At 44.6% G+C, this 16,727-nt stretch overlaps 1 protein-coding gene across 1 annotated transcript; it reads right to left on the bottom strand.

The window, feature by feature from the left end:
• Positions 1-734: 734 nt before the first annotated feature.
• PRDM14 (PR/SET domain 14) lies at positions 735-15,811 on the bottom strand. The gene is made up of 7 exons (XM_057737396.1): positions 15,127-15,811; positions 14,446-14,499; positions 14,197-14,354; positions 12,907-13,177; positions 8,744-8,946; positions 4,083-4,184; positions 735-959 (listed from the first exon to the last, which is right to left on the bottom strand). The coding sequence occupies exons 1-7, from the start codon at positions 15,809-15,811 to the stop codon at positions 735-737; spliced, it is 1,698 nt and encodes a 565-aa protein (XP_057593379.1).
• Positions 15,812-16,727: the final 916 nt, after the last annotated feature.

The following is a 16,727-nucleotide window of genomic DNA, read 5'->3' as shown; positions in this document are numbered from 1 at the left end:
TTTATTTATTTCTTAGCCTATTGCAATTTTTAGCCTTTCTTCACTTGGTAATAATTTTCCTTCCCCAGTTGTTAAAGGTCACAGATGGTAGGGTGAATAAGTAACTTCTGTGTCCTCCAGGTAATTCTGTTTGGTGCTAAATGAACTATGAACAGGCATTTGTCATGTGATGGGGGAGGGGTAGTAACTAAAGGTTTAAAAAATGAATCCAAATAAAATGGGAACTAATTCATGTCTGAACACTTAGTTACAATACTAACGAAGCTCTGGCTTGAATGGATTTTTAGAGAATTTATTCTGTTAAGAAATATAACAGGAGATGGCCATAGACATATTACAATCAGGGGCCTGTGGCAAATAGTAGAGAAAAAGCCTCCTTTTTTTTGTTTTTTTCAATCGTGAAATCAAAGACTCTACTCCTAGTCCCTGAAATGAAATATAGTCCCTTTCAGGGCTGACGTTGAGTTTCCAGACCTTTAAGCACTATTAACAATCAGCTTTCACTATGTCTAGGTGAATTCACCAAAACTCCGTTCTTGTCAGAAACTGTGAAAAACATTTCTGTGAAAGCTGTTACAACCACAGTCAACAAATCTGGTAAATTCTGCTAACTGATCAGTTCCATTACTCCGTTTCTCATCTCAATATAACTATCATTTGTTTGTAAGATACACCCATAAACAAGAAATATCAAGACAGAAATACAGAGGCATCGTCCTCAAACTCTCTGAGGGCTAGTAGTCTTCATGAAGCTTCATGTGGGAGTAGAAGGCTTCTTGCTCTGGGAAGGATTTTCCACAGATGCTACAGGAACAGCCGTCATCCTTGTGCGAGCGACGGACATGGCTGTCGTGGGCAGCGTGGGACGCAAAAGATTTACCGCAGTACTTGCATTTGAAGGGCTTCTCCCCGGAGTGCTGCCTGATGTGCGTGCGGAGAATACTAGAGGCAGTGAACTTCTGCAGAGGACAGAAAGCAGGAGCAAAGTAAACGTCCATCAGCTGGACAACCAGTGAAACAAAGGGGTTAACTTCACAGTTACTGATCCTTACGTCATCCCTTAGTTCTCCAATCAACAAACCTTGGGCTTTAATGCTACGGGGCACTTTGGGTCAACGTGAGTAGCCTTAATAAAAAAAAAGACATGATGGACGTGGACATGATGGACGTGTCAATGGTTAGAACAGTGGCTCTTCAATGGCTTAGATCACCTGGGATCTAGTCCAAAATGCAGATTGACTGGTGAGTACACCCTTTGGGGTAATAAGGAAACTGCATTTAAGCAGGTGGTCCTAGGATCACACTCCACGATGAACTGCATTACAGAAGGAGTAGCTAATGTTGGCCAATGTCTTTGCATAAATGGGTACCTTATTGATTTTTTTTTTATAACAAACCTTCTGAGGTAATTGTGATTCACAGTTATAAGAAACAATAGAGATTTTGTGTACCCTTTACCCAGTTTCCCCCCGTGGCTGCATCTTACAACTATAGGACAGTATCACAACCAGGATATTGACGTTGATAGTCAAGATCCAGAACATTTCCGTCACAAGGACCCTCATGTTGCCCTGTGACAGCCACACATGGTTCCCCCCCACTCCTACTTTTAAGCCATGGCAACCACTAATCTGTTCTCCATTTCTATAATTTTATTATTTCAAGAGCGTTACATACATGGAAGCATAGAGTATGCAACCTGTTGGGATTGGCTGTTCTCACTCAGCATAATTGTCTGCAGATTCATGAAGGTTGTTTTCTGTACAACAACTCAACCTTTTTGATTGCTGAGCAGTATTTCATGGTGTGGATGCACCAGTCTGTTTAAGCCCCTACCCATTGAAAGGCATCTGGGTAATTTCCAGTTTGGGGCTTCTATGAATAAAGCCACCATAAATATTTGTGTACAGAGTTTGGTATGAACACATAAACCTTCATTTCTCTGGGATAAGTGCCCAGGAGAGCAATTGCTGGGTTGTATGGCTGTTACAAGTTTAGTTCTTTTTTTTTTTTTGGAGCACGGGCTTAGTTGCTCCGTGGCATGTGGGATCTTCCTGGACCAGGGATCGAACCTGCGTCCTCTGCATTGGCAGGCAGATTCTTAACCACTGTGCCACCTAGGAAGCCCCACAAGTGTAGTTCTTAAAGAAACTGCCAAATAGTTTTCCAGAGTGGCTGTACCATTTTAGATTCCCAAGTACTTTGCTGTTTTTACCTATCTTTTCTTTGCCACTTCTTTTCTTTCCCTTATTTATAACCTTTCCTCTAACTCATTTCCATACTCTGCTCTGACTGCTGTCACTTTCAAGTATTTACTAGAGATGTAATGACTCCATTTTTGGAGAGTCCATTGATAGCGATACAAAACACCAGGTTAAACTGATGCCTTTGGATCTGAGGGGCTGGGCACATGTGGCGTTGGGCCACTGCTCAGTAAGGAGCACACGTTGTAGCTGCCTAGGACACCCAGACAAAGACAGTCTCCATCAGCTCAGGTGACAGGAGTCTAACGCATACGTCAGAATGCTAAACAGCTCATTTATGCCCCAAGTGCATTGAGTTCCGTCTTTGGGCACCTTTCATTCCCAGATTAGCCAGAAGTCCAAGCTGAGGATGCGAATTAGGACGCCAGGAAGAGGAGGGGCAGTGGGATGTTATAAGCCTGCTCTGCAAATCCCGTGGGAGAGCATTCATCCCTCAGGATAGACTGCTTGTCCGCACAGATCCACGGCCCCCTTCCTTAGTCTGTGCTGGCTGCACATGGTCGATTATGTCTTAGCCCCTTTTTGCTACACTGATTATTTCCATTCTATTGACACAATTTCTTTGGTGGTATCTGTTTCCCTAAGCCTGGTAGACTTTCACTCCCATTTTACTCCTCTTTGGGGGGGTTTAAAAGTCACCTTAAGAGAGCCTATATTCCTTTTATGGCTATATTATAAAAAAAAATTAAATGACGATGATAAACAGCAGATTCCAGTGCTATCCAACAAAATTCTCTGCAATGATGGAAATGTTCTGTGTCTGTGCCAATTTGGTGGTCACCAGGCACCAATAGTGGGGCTGTTGAGCACTTGAAATGTGGCTAGTGCAACCGAGATACTAAATTTTCAGTTTTACTTCCTTTTTAGTAAATTAAATAGCCACATAAGGTTAATGGCTAATTACACGTTGGACAGCCCAGATGTATCTCATCAAAGTAAGACATGAGATGTTTTGGTGTCATATTTTTAAAGCATGGTCAGACTTTTGTTTCTAGCCCAGCAACCCCTAACCACATCTTTGTCTCTTCTTTTTTATAACTCATTATTCTGTACAACGAAGATTAGATGCCACTTCAGCAAAATTGCTCTAGAAACTTAGATCAGCAGCATTTAAGAATCTATACTTTGAAGTCAGAAAAAGAAAAACAAGTACTACATGCTAATGCATATATATGGAATCTAGAAAAATGGTACTGATGAACCTAGTGACAGGACAGGAATAGAGACGCAGACGTAGAGAACTTGAGGACATGGTAGGGGAAGGGGAAGCTGGGACGAAGTGAGAGAATGGCATTGACATATGTACCCTACCCAAATGTAAAATAGATAGCTAGTGGGAAGCTGCTGCAGAGCACAGGGAGATCAACTGGATGCTTGGTGATGACCTAGAGGCGTGGGACAGGGAGGGTGGGAGGGTAGCTCAAGAGAGAGGAGATATGGGGACATATGTATAAATACACTTTGTTGTACAGCAGAAACTAGCACAACATTGTAAAGTAAATAAACTCCAATAAAGATGAAAAGAAAAAAAAGTCTATACTTTGAAATACTGCATAATCATATCTGCTATCATCAGGATCCTGCAAATTTAGGGTCTGTTTCATGACAAATGCCCTCAATGCCAATCTGGCAATAGTAGGTTGTATCTGATCACTGTATGCAAACATGAGGATAATCTGGGGAGGGAAACTGGGGATGGGCTGACCATGAACTAATTTACCAGGAACTCTTATAAGCCAGGGTTTATGCTACAATTTCTTAAGCATGGACACCCACACAGGGCTCAAGGCAGATCCCTTAAAAGAAGGTTTCATTTACCTTTGTACAATACACACAATGGTAGGGTCTGTCTCCAGAGTGGACTCTCATGTGTTTGTTTAGGCTGGAAGATTGAGAGAAACATTTCCCACATGTAGAACACTAAGATGAAAAAGAAAAATATAGTTGAAACCACATCTTCCCCTCAACAAATTAATCTCACCATTATGTTTATGGGGGGGCACTATTATATTTATTCTGTGCACATCTGTAGGCAGAGGATCAAGCAGCTCCAGGCTGAGGGTCTAGTTGAGACAGGAGAAAGGCATCCCAGGACTACAGGCAGCATGGGTTCTGGTCCAGAGCCTGCTCAATGCTGTAACTTTAGGCAATTCATCTAAAGTCTTTGGGTGTTAGCTGCTTCAGATGTGAAACCACAGTGTATAACAGAGGCCTGAATTTGTCCCTCAATATCAACAAGTAGCTGTGTGACCAGAACAAATCCATTAAACTCTGAGTCTTTGTTTCTCTGATTTTCCTCATGGGCAAAATGCCTGCCCTACCTTTCTCACAAGACTGGGAATAAATTGCAAGCCCCCAACAACTATTTCAACAAGTATTTATGGAGACCCTCTCAACACTCTGCTAGAGACAAGGAGGAAAAATCTAGTGGGGATGGGGACAAAGATGTAGACCACAGTGGCAAGGCAGGTGACAGGGGACCTAAGACATACCTACTGAAAAAGGGTAATATTTTAGGGGCCAGTGAGAGCATGTGGTGCGGCCACTTGCTGTGAACAGTTCCTGTCATTTCTCTGTGTTCTTGACCCTGATGACTCCTGTCTAATCTTCTCAGGAGTTCTGAACCTGGTAAAGGAAACTACTGTGTTTCTGGACCCTGTTCCCCAAGTGTCCTTATGGGCACAAATGGAAGTCTGGGTATTATTAGATGGTGGGGATGTGGGGGCGGGGGAGGAGGATTTTAAAAGTCTTCTCTAATTTTTTGGTACTACTTGAAGTTTTAATAATGAGCATGTATTGTTGTTACTACTGAGCCTGCGCTCTAGAGCCCCCGAGCCACAGCTACTAAAGCCCGCGTGCTGTGACTACGGAAGCCCGCGTGCCTAGAGCCCACGCTCCACAACAAGAGAAACCACCACACTGAGAAGCCCATGCACCCCAATGAAGAGCAGTCCCCTGCTCGCTGCAACTAGAGAACGTTTGCGTGCAGCAACAAAGACCCGACGCAGCCAATAAATAAATAAATATATTTAAAAAAAAAAGAAAAAGAACATGAAACTGTTCTTGGAAATTAAAAATAAACAACAAAAAAGTATAGAATAGAAACGCTGTATGTAATAGATTCAGCTGGACTGCTAAAGACTGAATACATGATGTAAAAATTAAGGTTGGGGAACTCTCAGAGAACGCTGATGAAAAAATAAAAGTTAAGTACAGGGAGGTAGATTCAACTTAACCTTTGGCTAAAATGAATCCCAGGAGAGAACAAAAATTGAAGATAGGTAATAGCCAAGGAAAGCAAAAGAGAATTCCTTTGAGTTTAGGACTTATGCCTTTAGATGGAAAGAATACTTTGTCTTCTACTGATTAAAAGCAGGCAGGGGGGAAAAAAAAGAAAGAAAAAGACATCTAATCTAACACATTCTCTTAAAATTTCAGAACTCTAAAAGTTAAAGAACAATTTTCACAAAGTAGAAAACTGGTTATTTACAAAGAAACAAGAAGCAGATTGGCATCAAAAGATAGAAGAAAATGAAATGATTCTATGAAAGTGCTACACGAAAATTATTTCTATCTACAATTTCATATCCAGCCAAGCTATCAAACACGTATGTGAGTAAAATATCCTCACACAAAGAAGGACTCAGAACATTTTTCACTGTGCCCTGTTAAAAACGATTACTTGAAGATACGCCCTGGTAATACAAAAAAAGAAATCAACAAAGAGGACGAGTGGGATAGAAGAGTCAGTGGAACTAAGGAAGGTAATGAAAGATATCCAGATATGACAGCTTACAGGCCTACAAAGCAACCGGTTCAGGAATTCCCTGGCAGTCCAGTGGCTGGGACTCTGTGCTTCCATTTCTGCGGGTAGGGTTCGATCCCTGGTTGGGGAACTAAGATCCCTCATGCCTCACAGCCAAATAAATAAATAAATAAACAAACAAATAAATAAAATGTTTTAAAAAGTAAAATAAGATTTCTATCCCTCTACTCTACTAGCATCAAGACCTCTCCTCTTTTGAAGTCCAAGTCATTCCCTTTAGTACCACCAGCTTCTACCTCTTCTTATCATTCCTGTCATCTCTCAGCCTCCTGGTCTACCATTCCCCAATTTCAAAGCCAGCAGTACTTCCTACAGCTCCTCTCCTCGAACCCCAAACCAAGACCTGCCGTTGTCCTCAGTGTTTGGGCAAATGACCCACGTAACATCCTAGTGGACGTTTCTTGACCTGACTCAGAAAACCTTTTCCTGCATTTTACTTTAGTCAGAAAATAAGACAAAACAAACAAAAGCTAATCCTGTAGCTTCTGATTTTTAATAAACAACCTTTGATCCGGCCGCAGCAATCCCAACAAATATCCTAAATGCTGCATCTCATCAATTGGAAGATCCACCACTACTTTATGTACTAACTAGAAAAGGAAATGCTACCAATTAAAACGATAGCATGCCATCACATGTTGAACATGCTCTAAAACCCTAGAATTGATAAAATACGGCTCGCTAAATATAACAGAAGCACGAAGCAATACATATATTTCCCAAAAACATAAACTGACAAACCACAAGACAAATACAAACTAGCCAAGAAAATATATTTTCAAATTTAAACCTCATAAATAACAAAGATGCAAAGTCAAGCAAGACACCATTTTTCATCTATAAAAATGTGAACGTAAGAAAGATAATATTATTGTGGGAGACCTGGGACTCTTTACTATGTACACTGCAAGCCCAGCTGGTTGGCCCTTCTCTGGAAAAATGTGCCGCACCTTAAAATTGTACATACCCTTTGTCCCAGTTTTTCTATTTCTAGGAATCTACCCCAAATAAATAATCAGAAATGGATTAACAGAGAATGATTTCTACATAATATTGTTCACTGCAGCAATACTGGGAGGAAATGCACAAAAGGTACTTACTGATATAGCCATTACTATGTTTACAAATTACACTGGGATGTAATCTTTTTCTTTGTTTTTTTGGCTGCATTGGGTCTTTGTTGGTATGCGAAGGCTTTCTCTAGTTGTGGCAATTGGGGGCTACCCTCATTGTGGTGGGTGGGCTTCTCATTTTGGTGGCTTCTCTTGTTGCAGAGCGTGGGCTCTGAGCTCACAGGCTTCAGCAGTTGCAGCACATGGGCTCAGTAGTTGTGGCTTGTGGGCTCTAGAGCACAGGCTCAGGAGATGTGGCTCACAGGCTTACTTGCTCTGCGGCATGTGGGATCTTCCCAGACCAGGGATCGAACCCATGCCCCCTGCATTGGCAGATGGATTCTTAACCACTGCACCACCAGGGAAGTCCCACTTGTGATATAATGTTTAATCAAAAAGTAGCCTCATAATATTCAATATGATCCCAAGTACATTAAAAATACATTCACATATAGAAAAAAATTACACCTAAAATGTCTCAACTTTGGGCCAAAGCATTTGGTGCCTTTTGTTTTTTCTCCAAGCATACACTATTTTCTCATGTAAAAAAATAAAAACTGGAAATAAAAATTTTAAAAGTTTACCAAGTAAAACCAAAGATCACTCTTGGCTTTACTCTCCATCACAGTCCCCAAAGGACAGTTAGCAGTTTAACGGTTTCTTTCCAACTGTGTTTCCATTTACATGTAAATATTATATACAGAATACCTAACATTTTAAGTGCAATCATGCTGTACCTATTCTGCAACTTGTTTTTGCTCAATGAGCCACAATTTATATAACCAATTCCCTGTTGGTGAATGTGCAGGACGCTGGACAGTATAACTTTTTACTTTTTGCCAATCTATGGGTAAGAAATGATTTCACTGTCAATAATTTAAAATATTCTTACAAAAGTAATACACGATAATTGTAAAAATACTCTGACTTTACAAGAGTATATAATACAGCGATTGTGATTTTTCCAGAAGCTTCACTGTGAACTGGAGGGAGACAAGACCACAATGGAAAAGAATATGAAAAAGAATATGTATATGTATAACTGAGTCACTTTGCTGTACAGCAGAAATTAACACAGCATTGCACACAGGTCATGGAACAAGATGTAGTTACCTAAAGCCACAGGTGACAGTCTTTCCCACCTGGAATGTCTCAATACTCACTGCCTCCCTCCTCCCCCCCCACGCCTGGCCAATCAACCCCACCTCCGATATAAACCAGAGACTCCACTGTCCTAGATTCTACTCAAGGCCACTTGTCTATGAGGCCTTTCATAGCCCACATGTCCAGGTAGAAGGACATCCTTCCTCTGTCCCTATCTACTATGTACTTCCATCCTTACACTCAGGCATCATGGCTAGTCTACATCTGCCCTTCCACAGCACTGTCACCTCCTCCAGAGACCCCATCCCATCCTCCCATCTGGCGCTGTGTCCCAGTAACTTGCACCCAGGAGGCTCTCGGTGTGCACCCAGGGGTTTGGGGAAGAAGCGTGAAAGCAGAGCGCTGCAGCGAAGGGCGGGATCACTTGCCACTCTTACCTTGTGAGGCCGATGCTTCTCATGGACATGAAGGATGTGGATGCGGAGCCGGTCTCGCTTCTCAAAGGACCGTTTGCATAAAGGACAGGGAAACTTCCTATCACCTTTGTCCACACAGGGGGTGTACTTGAGATGCTTGTCTCTGTAATATTTGTAGGTAAATACTTTGCCACATCTCTCACACCTGTACCCTTCTGTAGACTCTGTCAAACACAGGGGGATAAGTGGCTTGGTCAGCTACCTTCCCTCATTCTTATTTTCTTCAAGACGATTTTTAACATTTTATTACAAAAAACTTAAAACACCTATCAAAGTTAAGATAATAGCATAAAGCCTCATGTGCCCAGATACCAAGCTCTGACAACGACCAACTCACTTATGCCACTTCCCTCCATAATGGATTATTATTAATTTTTTTTATTAATACTAATTTCTCATTTGGTTTAGAAACACCTCAAGCCTCAAAGATAATGCCTTTTTAAAAAGCATAACCATAATGCTATTGTCATACCTAAACAATCAACCCTTATTACTTAATAGAAACACATATATATTAGTGTACATTTACACACACAAATATACTTGTTTAACTATTTTACAGTCAGTTGGTTCAATGTAGGATTCAAAGCCAATGTGATGTCCACGGTTGCTACGTCCCTTCAATTTCTTAGTCTATAGATTCTCCTTCCCTTTTGTTCCTGAAATATATTTGTTGAAGAAGCACGTCCTCCAGCCCGATTTACGAGCAGGTCAGTGCTGCAGGTTCCTGACTGGCGTGCATTACGAAGTTCATATAGCAAATACCTACTGTATTCGTCCCTTTCAGATCAGCCTGAGCTACAATTTCAAAGCAGTTCACAAAGCAGAACATTGATGGACACCCACAGCTTCTTCCCAGGCTTCACAAGTGGCGTTCCATTTGACCCCATTTACGAAGCCTTAGGTGCCTTTTTAGCTTATAGTTCACTTCTCTGAAGTTTTGGGGGAAGATTCCAGAACTAATACATAGGGTAACTGTGGTGATTAATTTAACCCTAACACTTACTGAGTTCTTACCAACAAGTGATACTATCACTTAGTGATAGACAAGACAGAAAAGTAAATCCGTTTTTATCAGTGGAGGAGAGAGGTGGAGGAGAGAGGTAGAGGAGAGGTTAGAGAGGGTGCAGCGGACTCTAGCAAAGGAGGTGCCAGGCTCAGGGGTGTCTATGTGTTGGGGGCAGGGGAGAGGACTGGGGCCACCTACATAAGCATTCCGGCCGAGGACACCCTGGATTCCAGAGGATAAAGGGTTTTGACTGTGAATGCATCACCGAAACCTCATTGTCTGGCCCCAGGGAGGCAGAGAACAGCCAGGAGTGTGTATATGCAAGAGTGTGTAGGTGGAAATCTTTTTAGTTACCATCGGACTGCAGGGAAGCTATCCATCGGGGGCTTTCTTAGTTGATAACTGTGTCCCAGGCACGTTTAACTAGTGGCTAAGAAAATAAATCATTTTGTTAAGTAAATAACCAGGAAGGCGACCACCAACACCCGGACGATCCATTGCCCAGTCTCGTCTATCGCTTTCATTGAGGTGTTAATTCTCTCAGAATCTCCCTGCTGGGAAGGTTTTTGCTTGGGGCTAGAATTTTCATTGGTTAGAAATACCTGGCCTTCCTGCTTCCTGGGGCGGGAAGAGGGGGTCTACAAGACAGGGTCAGCGATCTTTACAAATCAAAGCATGAAGGCACCTCAGAATTCAGAATAAGGGTTCAGTGGTAAATTTGCATAAGAACAACCACTTAAGCAGAAATGACACAGCACCCTTAGTAATTAGGCTTCAGCTGCCTACGTTTTTTGCTCAGGTCCTTGGAAATTTATCTTAACCTAATTTTGTCCTGTTTTCTTTCCTTCTTCCTCCCTCCCATCTCAATCTTTTTAGCCAATACCGAAAATGAAGCTTTCAGTCCCACCACAGACACACCACTCAGACAGAGTTTGGTAACGATTAAGAGCTGTCTACACATTCCACACCTCCACCCCCCAAAACACACACTTGGCCGGTTTGCAGAGGCAAATAACCCGCCCACATAGGGCCCAGGCCCTTCCCTCCCACTCAAGACTTTAAAGGGAAAGCCTCCCACCAAGCCTCACCAAACACCTTTGAAAAAAAGACCTTTCTCTTGAGAGGACAGGGGAATTTTAATGTTTCTTTCCTTTTTGTCCTACCTCCAAACATTCCTATTAACAGAAAACAAACGAATTCATCCATCGGTCTTCCCAGCCCAATGAGTTGCTTACAAGTTCTCTGCCATAAGTTATCTTAAACGTATCAGTGCCAATAAGCATTGGACGTAATTGGGTTCAGACGTGGAGCACGGGTAGCTGCAGGCCCTGGTGCTTACAGGATTGTGATCTCTGATGTCTGCGTATTATTCCATGTTAATATATCATCATTTACTTAGTTATTCTACTATTGGGCATTTAGGTTGCTAGAGATTTTTTCACAAATAGGGGTGATGTTGTATTAAAAATCCTTGTGGACAAAGCTTTTCCTTTTGGACTATTTCCTGAAGATACATTCCCAGAAGAGTATTACTGATATATTACTGATACATCCAAGGTTATGAACATTTTAACAGCTCTGATACATAGTGCTGGATAATTTTTCTAAAGGACGATTCTATTTTCTGAGTTATCAAGCACGTAACTTTCTCAAATCCATCTTTTGCTTTTATTTCAAAAGTGTTTGGTACATTTTTGGAAGTCTTGGCTTGGTGCCAGGGGCAACTGTGAGGTCCAGATTGAAAAGAATCCTGCCATCTCGCTCCCAACCCCCACCCATCCGTATGCTGGGGTAGTGAGAAGACAGTTCCCAGAAACAGTTCACCAGCCCCTCATTATTTGGCCTCTAGAAAGAGACTGCTCCTTAGTCACCTCCTAATCCCTGGCGAACACATCCTTGCCCTTGGCTGCACTATTCCCCGAGCCTGGACTGCCTTGCTTCTCCCTGCCTAACGCATCCCTTATTTCACCACATCCCCAAGCAGCTTTCCCCAGTTTAGTCCAGTCTTCCTCCTCCTTCAATACACATGGGGATCCAGAGCAGGCACTATTAAGGTGTTTAGGGTTGTCTCCTGCCCTGAAGGATCTCAGTCTAGCAGGGAGACAGGCATGCAGACCATCACTGCAGTGTGATGAATGCAATTCAATTCTCTTTTACCTGCTACTTATGACTTTTGTTCTAACATAATAAGATGGTCTTCTACCTGATTACACATATTACAGTAATTTGCATTTGTCTGGTCCCACCTATGAGATCAGTGGTTCCCAGGCTTTTGTAGTTGTAAAAATCAACTGCCCAGAGAGCTTTTTTAAAATGCAAATTCTAGAGACTCATTCCCAGAGAGAGGGTTGGTGGTCCTCTCCAGCTCTCTGCTACTAAAATGTGGTCTAGGAACCAGAAGCATCAGCATCCCCTGGTAGCTTGATAGAAATGCAGAATCTCAGGTCCCAGCCCTGAATGAAAATCTGCATCTTCCCAAGGTCCCCACGTATTCACATCCACATTAAAACTGGAGAGCGAGAGTCTAGCTCCAAGCTTCCCAAAGTTGACTGAGACCCATAGTAAGAAATACATTTTATAGCTGATACCCAGTTCACACATATCTGTTTGAAACAAAAACCTCACCAAACAATGCTTACTCAATAAATGAGATTCACATCAATATTTCTCTTCTATTTTATTCTTATTCTCTCTCTCTTTTTTTCTTCTTTAATGCTGATCTCTACTACCGAATCAATTTCCCACCTCGTTAAGCTATTGCAACCAAACATTTGAAAACCAGGGCTCTAAAGCTTTGACTTCCTGAGCTGTGTGAGCCACAGCAGAGATGAATCAGAAGCTGGCTCATCTAAGGCAGAGGTTGAATCCATTTATTTCACTTTTGTTTTATTTTCTGGGAGCAGGTGAAGGGGTAGAAGAAAAAGTATCCTGGTGAATAGGAGTAGCTTCAATAGCTACCCATCTGGTTAGAGACGCCCTCAGGTTCTGAGTTAGTGTTGGGAGGGAAAAGTTCCACAAGCCAGTGGAGAAGCTGCAGGAAGGTGTTGTGTTGAGAAAAGATCCCAGTCCTTCCACTAAGAGGGCCTCACTGGGTGAGGCAAAGGTGGGCACTCACCTTCCGAGGGCCCAGACGCCTGCTTCCCCTGCTTTATGACCTGCAGGCTCACAGGAATGTCCAAAAACTTCTCATAGCAATCTCCATACCACACAAGGAGCTCTTGGTTCTGGTAGATCTCCTTGCAGCTTTCATAAAAGATCTGCCCTTGACATTGTACGGCAACTAGGTTCTGCTCCGTGGGGAAACGAGCACAGTTGACATAGGACATCCAGTTCCCTGCGCCTCCTTTTCCATCAATAAAGTGGCTCAAATGACCATCTTCAAAGATCTAAATGAAACCAAGCAAAGTTTGGAAATCTACACTTTTTTGGTATGACCTGGAAAATAAATTTACTTATTAAAAATTCATAATTCAAAACACATTTGACCTACTGAATATATTTATTATCAATATTATTAAGCCTAAATAGATTTATTAGCTTAAAGATATCTCTATAGGTGGTGTGACATTTTAAAAAGATTTTATTAAAAGATTCTTACTTTTACCACTTCCTTGATTTCTGGATTTCTAGAGTGAGCATATATTAATTTCATAAACAAAGGTAAGGGAAACAGGAGGTTACATTTAATTCCACCACTTCAAGACAACTAATTACTTTAGTATTTTATCTCAACTTAGTTTTTATGTGTATCAATGGAGTTGTAATTTAATTCTCTCTCTGCTGTGGGCAGTTCTACAGTCTTCAATGTTTTGTTGTTACAGAACAACCCTGCAAAGTCTGGATTTCAGATTATTTTCCTAAGCTATATTTCTTGAAGTAGAAATTCAGGGTGAGGGGGGATAATCTGACACATTCTGATGAACTGCAGTCCTACCATCGTGCCTCATACAGAGTGAACAGTATCAGTTTTTTGTTTTTTTTTTTAGAGTATCAGTTTTTAAAAAATCCTCATTAGACAAACAATATCAAAAAATTTAAATCTGGTTTTAGTCCTTTTTGGCATATTCTTAGCATCACTCTGTAATATTTAAAGTATCCGGTTTTGTCTATAAATATAACCCAATGCATTAACTCTTTAAATGTATATTCCATGGCTAATCTTCCGATGAAAATGCCTTAAGGCATCAAAAAAAAATTACACAGAATCCCATGCAGAGGTGCTCTTCTCAGGAACTGAACAGTTGCCTTTCTTTTTCTTTATGTTGCAAAACAGGCGGCACAAATCAGCAGATTACTGCCCAGGGAGGGTCCCCTCTCCCAGGCCAGGACTCTCCCAGAGGGGCAGAGGCCAAGCCTGAGCAGCCTCCCTCCCCATTTTCCGCCAACCCACCAGAAACAAATTTACCTCCCACATCAGGGAATTGTCTCCGTATGTCTTGATTTCGCTTGTGTTGACCACTTTACCCTGAAAGGGCCCAAACCTGACTCCTTTGGCAACAAGACTACTGCAGAACACACCAAAATGTGCGACTTCACCGAACTTCGTCTGCCGGAGGCAGAGACCTAGGGGAGACCCAGGGCAGGAAAGAAAGCCAATGAGGAAACCGACTGCACTGGCTAGGTAAAAGAAATCCAAACCAGGAGCCCTGCTTACCTTCTGGCAGCTGAAGGGACTCGTTATCCAGAGTCTGAGGAAAAGAATCGGACCCTAGAAAAAGACAGGGTTAAATTTTTATTGTTTCGATAAAATGTATTATGAAATGATTTCATATGGTGTTTTCCTCCCCGCTCCCTAGAGCTCACCACTGTCCTGAGTTGGAAGTTTATCTGACCTTTCTAGGTTTCCTGCTCCTTTTACATATGCAATTTCTCATTTGAGACTCAAAACGACCCTAGTTGGTTATGTTGTAATTAACCCCGGTTGCAAATTGAAGGAACTTGAGAATCAGAGATAATGCTGATTTTGAATAAGGTCAGATGGCTGAGCTGAGACTCCCAGTGTGAACAGCAGGAGGCTCTCATTGAGACACCTTGTACATCCTGGTAGAATCTGAGCCGGCCTGATCAGCCCGAGCGCGGGCATTAACCATTTCTCTTCTCACAAAAACAACGTTAGGAGTCATGCAGTTAAGCAAACAGGGCCTCGAAGGTGAGCCTGGCCTCCCCCGCTCCATCTTCTGATGGAAGCACATACACTCCGCTACAAGACTCGCACAGCCTAGGATCCACCTGCAAGCGCCCCTTCCCCCTCCTGCCCTCACCTCTCTTCCCGTCCCGTCCGGCCCCGCCTCCCCCCCCCCGCCCCCAACTCCCAGACGCTGTGGACTGCCTTTACCAGAGCTGTCTGTGGGGACCAGGAGGCCCGAAATCGCGTGGTGCAGGCGGGCGGAGTGCTGAGGGCTGGGGATGACCCCGTACAGAACTAAGTGCAGGTCTTCCTGGGTGAAGTGGTAACGGTGAGTTGCCTTCCCCTCTTGGTTCACGAGTTTGGGGCCATCCTCAGAGCGCTCTCTGGGAGAGCAAGATAACGGCTGGGAGCGCTTCGGCCTCTCAGGTAACAGCGAAGCATCCACAGCGGGCGGAGGAGCGAGAATTTCTGGTCCCCAACACTGTCCACCAATGTGGCCCAAGTCTTCACTGGTGGCGGCTGTAAACTCACGACTGCCGTTGGGGAAGTGCGGCACCTCCCTGGGGAGGTGGGGGATCGGGTACCACGTCGGCAGCTTGCTGTACCAGGGCAGGTCGTAGAGCGGCTCCCTCTGTAGGGTCAGGTCGGGGCTCAGCAAGGGAGGCGCCGCCCGGAAGGCGAAGGGGGGCAGAGCCGGGGACGCGGACAGGGCCTCCAGCTGCCGGAAAGGTTGGAAACCTTCCTCCGCGGAGGTTAGGGTGTTCCCGTAGTGGCCGTAGGGCGCGAAAGGCGGGTAGTAGGCGGCCAGGTGTTGGGGGCTGCTCTGGAGCCTGTCGGGCGGGTAGAACCCCTTGTCCAGGGGTCCGGTCTCACCTGGCGGCCGCAGAGCCATCCCGGGCCACCGCGCGCGGCGGGTCTGCGGAAAAGCAAGCGCGGCCGAGTGAGGGGCGCAGGCTGCCGCGGCCCCGCTTCTGCCCGCCCACCCTCCTCCGCCCGAGGCAGCCCCGGGTCGAAGGGAATTGCATCAACTCCCCAGTATGGTCCCTCAAGACCTACCCCACAACGAAACAAAAGCAGCAATAACACACCCCACCAAACAAAAACAAACTAAAACGAAAATCTGCCAGGATTCTGCCCGACTCCAAGTTTCGGGTCAGTGTCGCCTTCGCCTTGCCTCTCCAAACACGCCTTGACCAAGCCGGGCTGGTTTCCAAAGCCCACCCCCTATATCCACCCCAAACCCGGCTCCTGCAAAAGCCTTTTCAAGTTCCCTCTTCCGCCCTCTTCTCGATCCCCTAAACCCTCTTTTCCAGGGTGGGTCGGAACCGCGGGGCCTTCCCACTCCGGGGGCCAGGAGCCGAGCGCAAGACGGAGCTTGGGGGCAGCAGGCAGGTCTAGGCGCTCCTGGGTGCCTAGCAGGGAGGGCAGAGCCACGGGCCCGGGTCGGACGGCGAAGGAGACGCGCTCCGCCAGTCCGGGGGCAGGTCCGGGTAGGCCGCCCCGCTGCGAGGCCCGGGTCTGACCCCGAGGACCCGGGCGGTCCGGGCAGCGAGGAGGAGGAGGGCGCCACCTTCGGCGCCCTCCCAGCTCCGCAGCCAGCGCGGGGTCCCCCCGTGGGCCGAGTCCCGCCACATCCCCCAAGCCCCTCGGGAAACTCGTCACCCCACCTGGGGGCTTCGGGAACCTGGGGTCGCTTCTCGGGAGCAGGCGAGGGCGAGCCCCAGGCCGGGTGGGAGAGAGCAGGCTCCCGTCCCTGCGCCGCCGCCGCCGCCCCCACCCCAAAAGGATGGCGTTGGAATGGACACAAG

Source organism: Hippopotamus amphibius, chromosome 5 (genome assembly GCF_030028045.1).
Source record: "Hippopotamus amphibius kiboko isolate mHipAmp2 chromosome 5, mHipAmp2.hap2, whole genome shotgun sequence".
Taxonomy (NCBI): domain Eukaryota; kingdom Metazoa; phylum Chordata; class Mammalia; order Artiodactyla; family Hippopotamidae; genus Hippopotamus; species Hippopotamus amphibius.
Note: the sequence above shows the minus strand (reverse complement) of the source record. Positions and strands in the feature narration are given on the sequence as shown.

Excerpts from the sequence above, each read along its gene's own strand:
- PRDM14 (XM_057737396.1), bottom strand. The coding sequence starts at position 15,811 with ATGGCTCTGCGGCCGCCAGGTGAGACCGGACCCCTGGACAAGGGGTTC. Across the intron at positions 14,500-15,126 it reads GGTCCCCACAGACAGCTCTG|GGTCCGATTCTTTTCCTCAG; the intron begins GTAAAGGCAGTC and ends GTCTTTTTCTAG. Across the intron at positions 8,947-12,906 it reads GGCGTCTGGGCCCTCGGAAG|AGTCTACAGAAGGGTACAGG; the intron begins GTGAGTGCCCAC and ends TGTGTTTGACAG.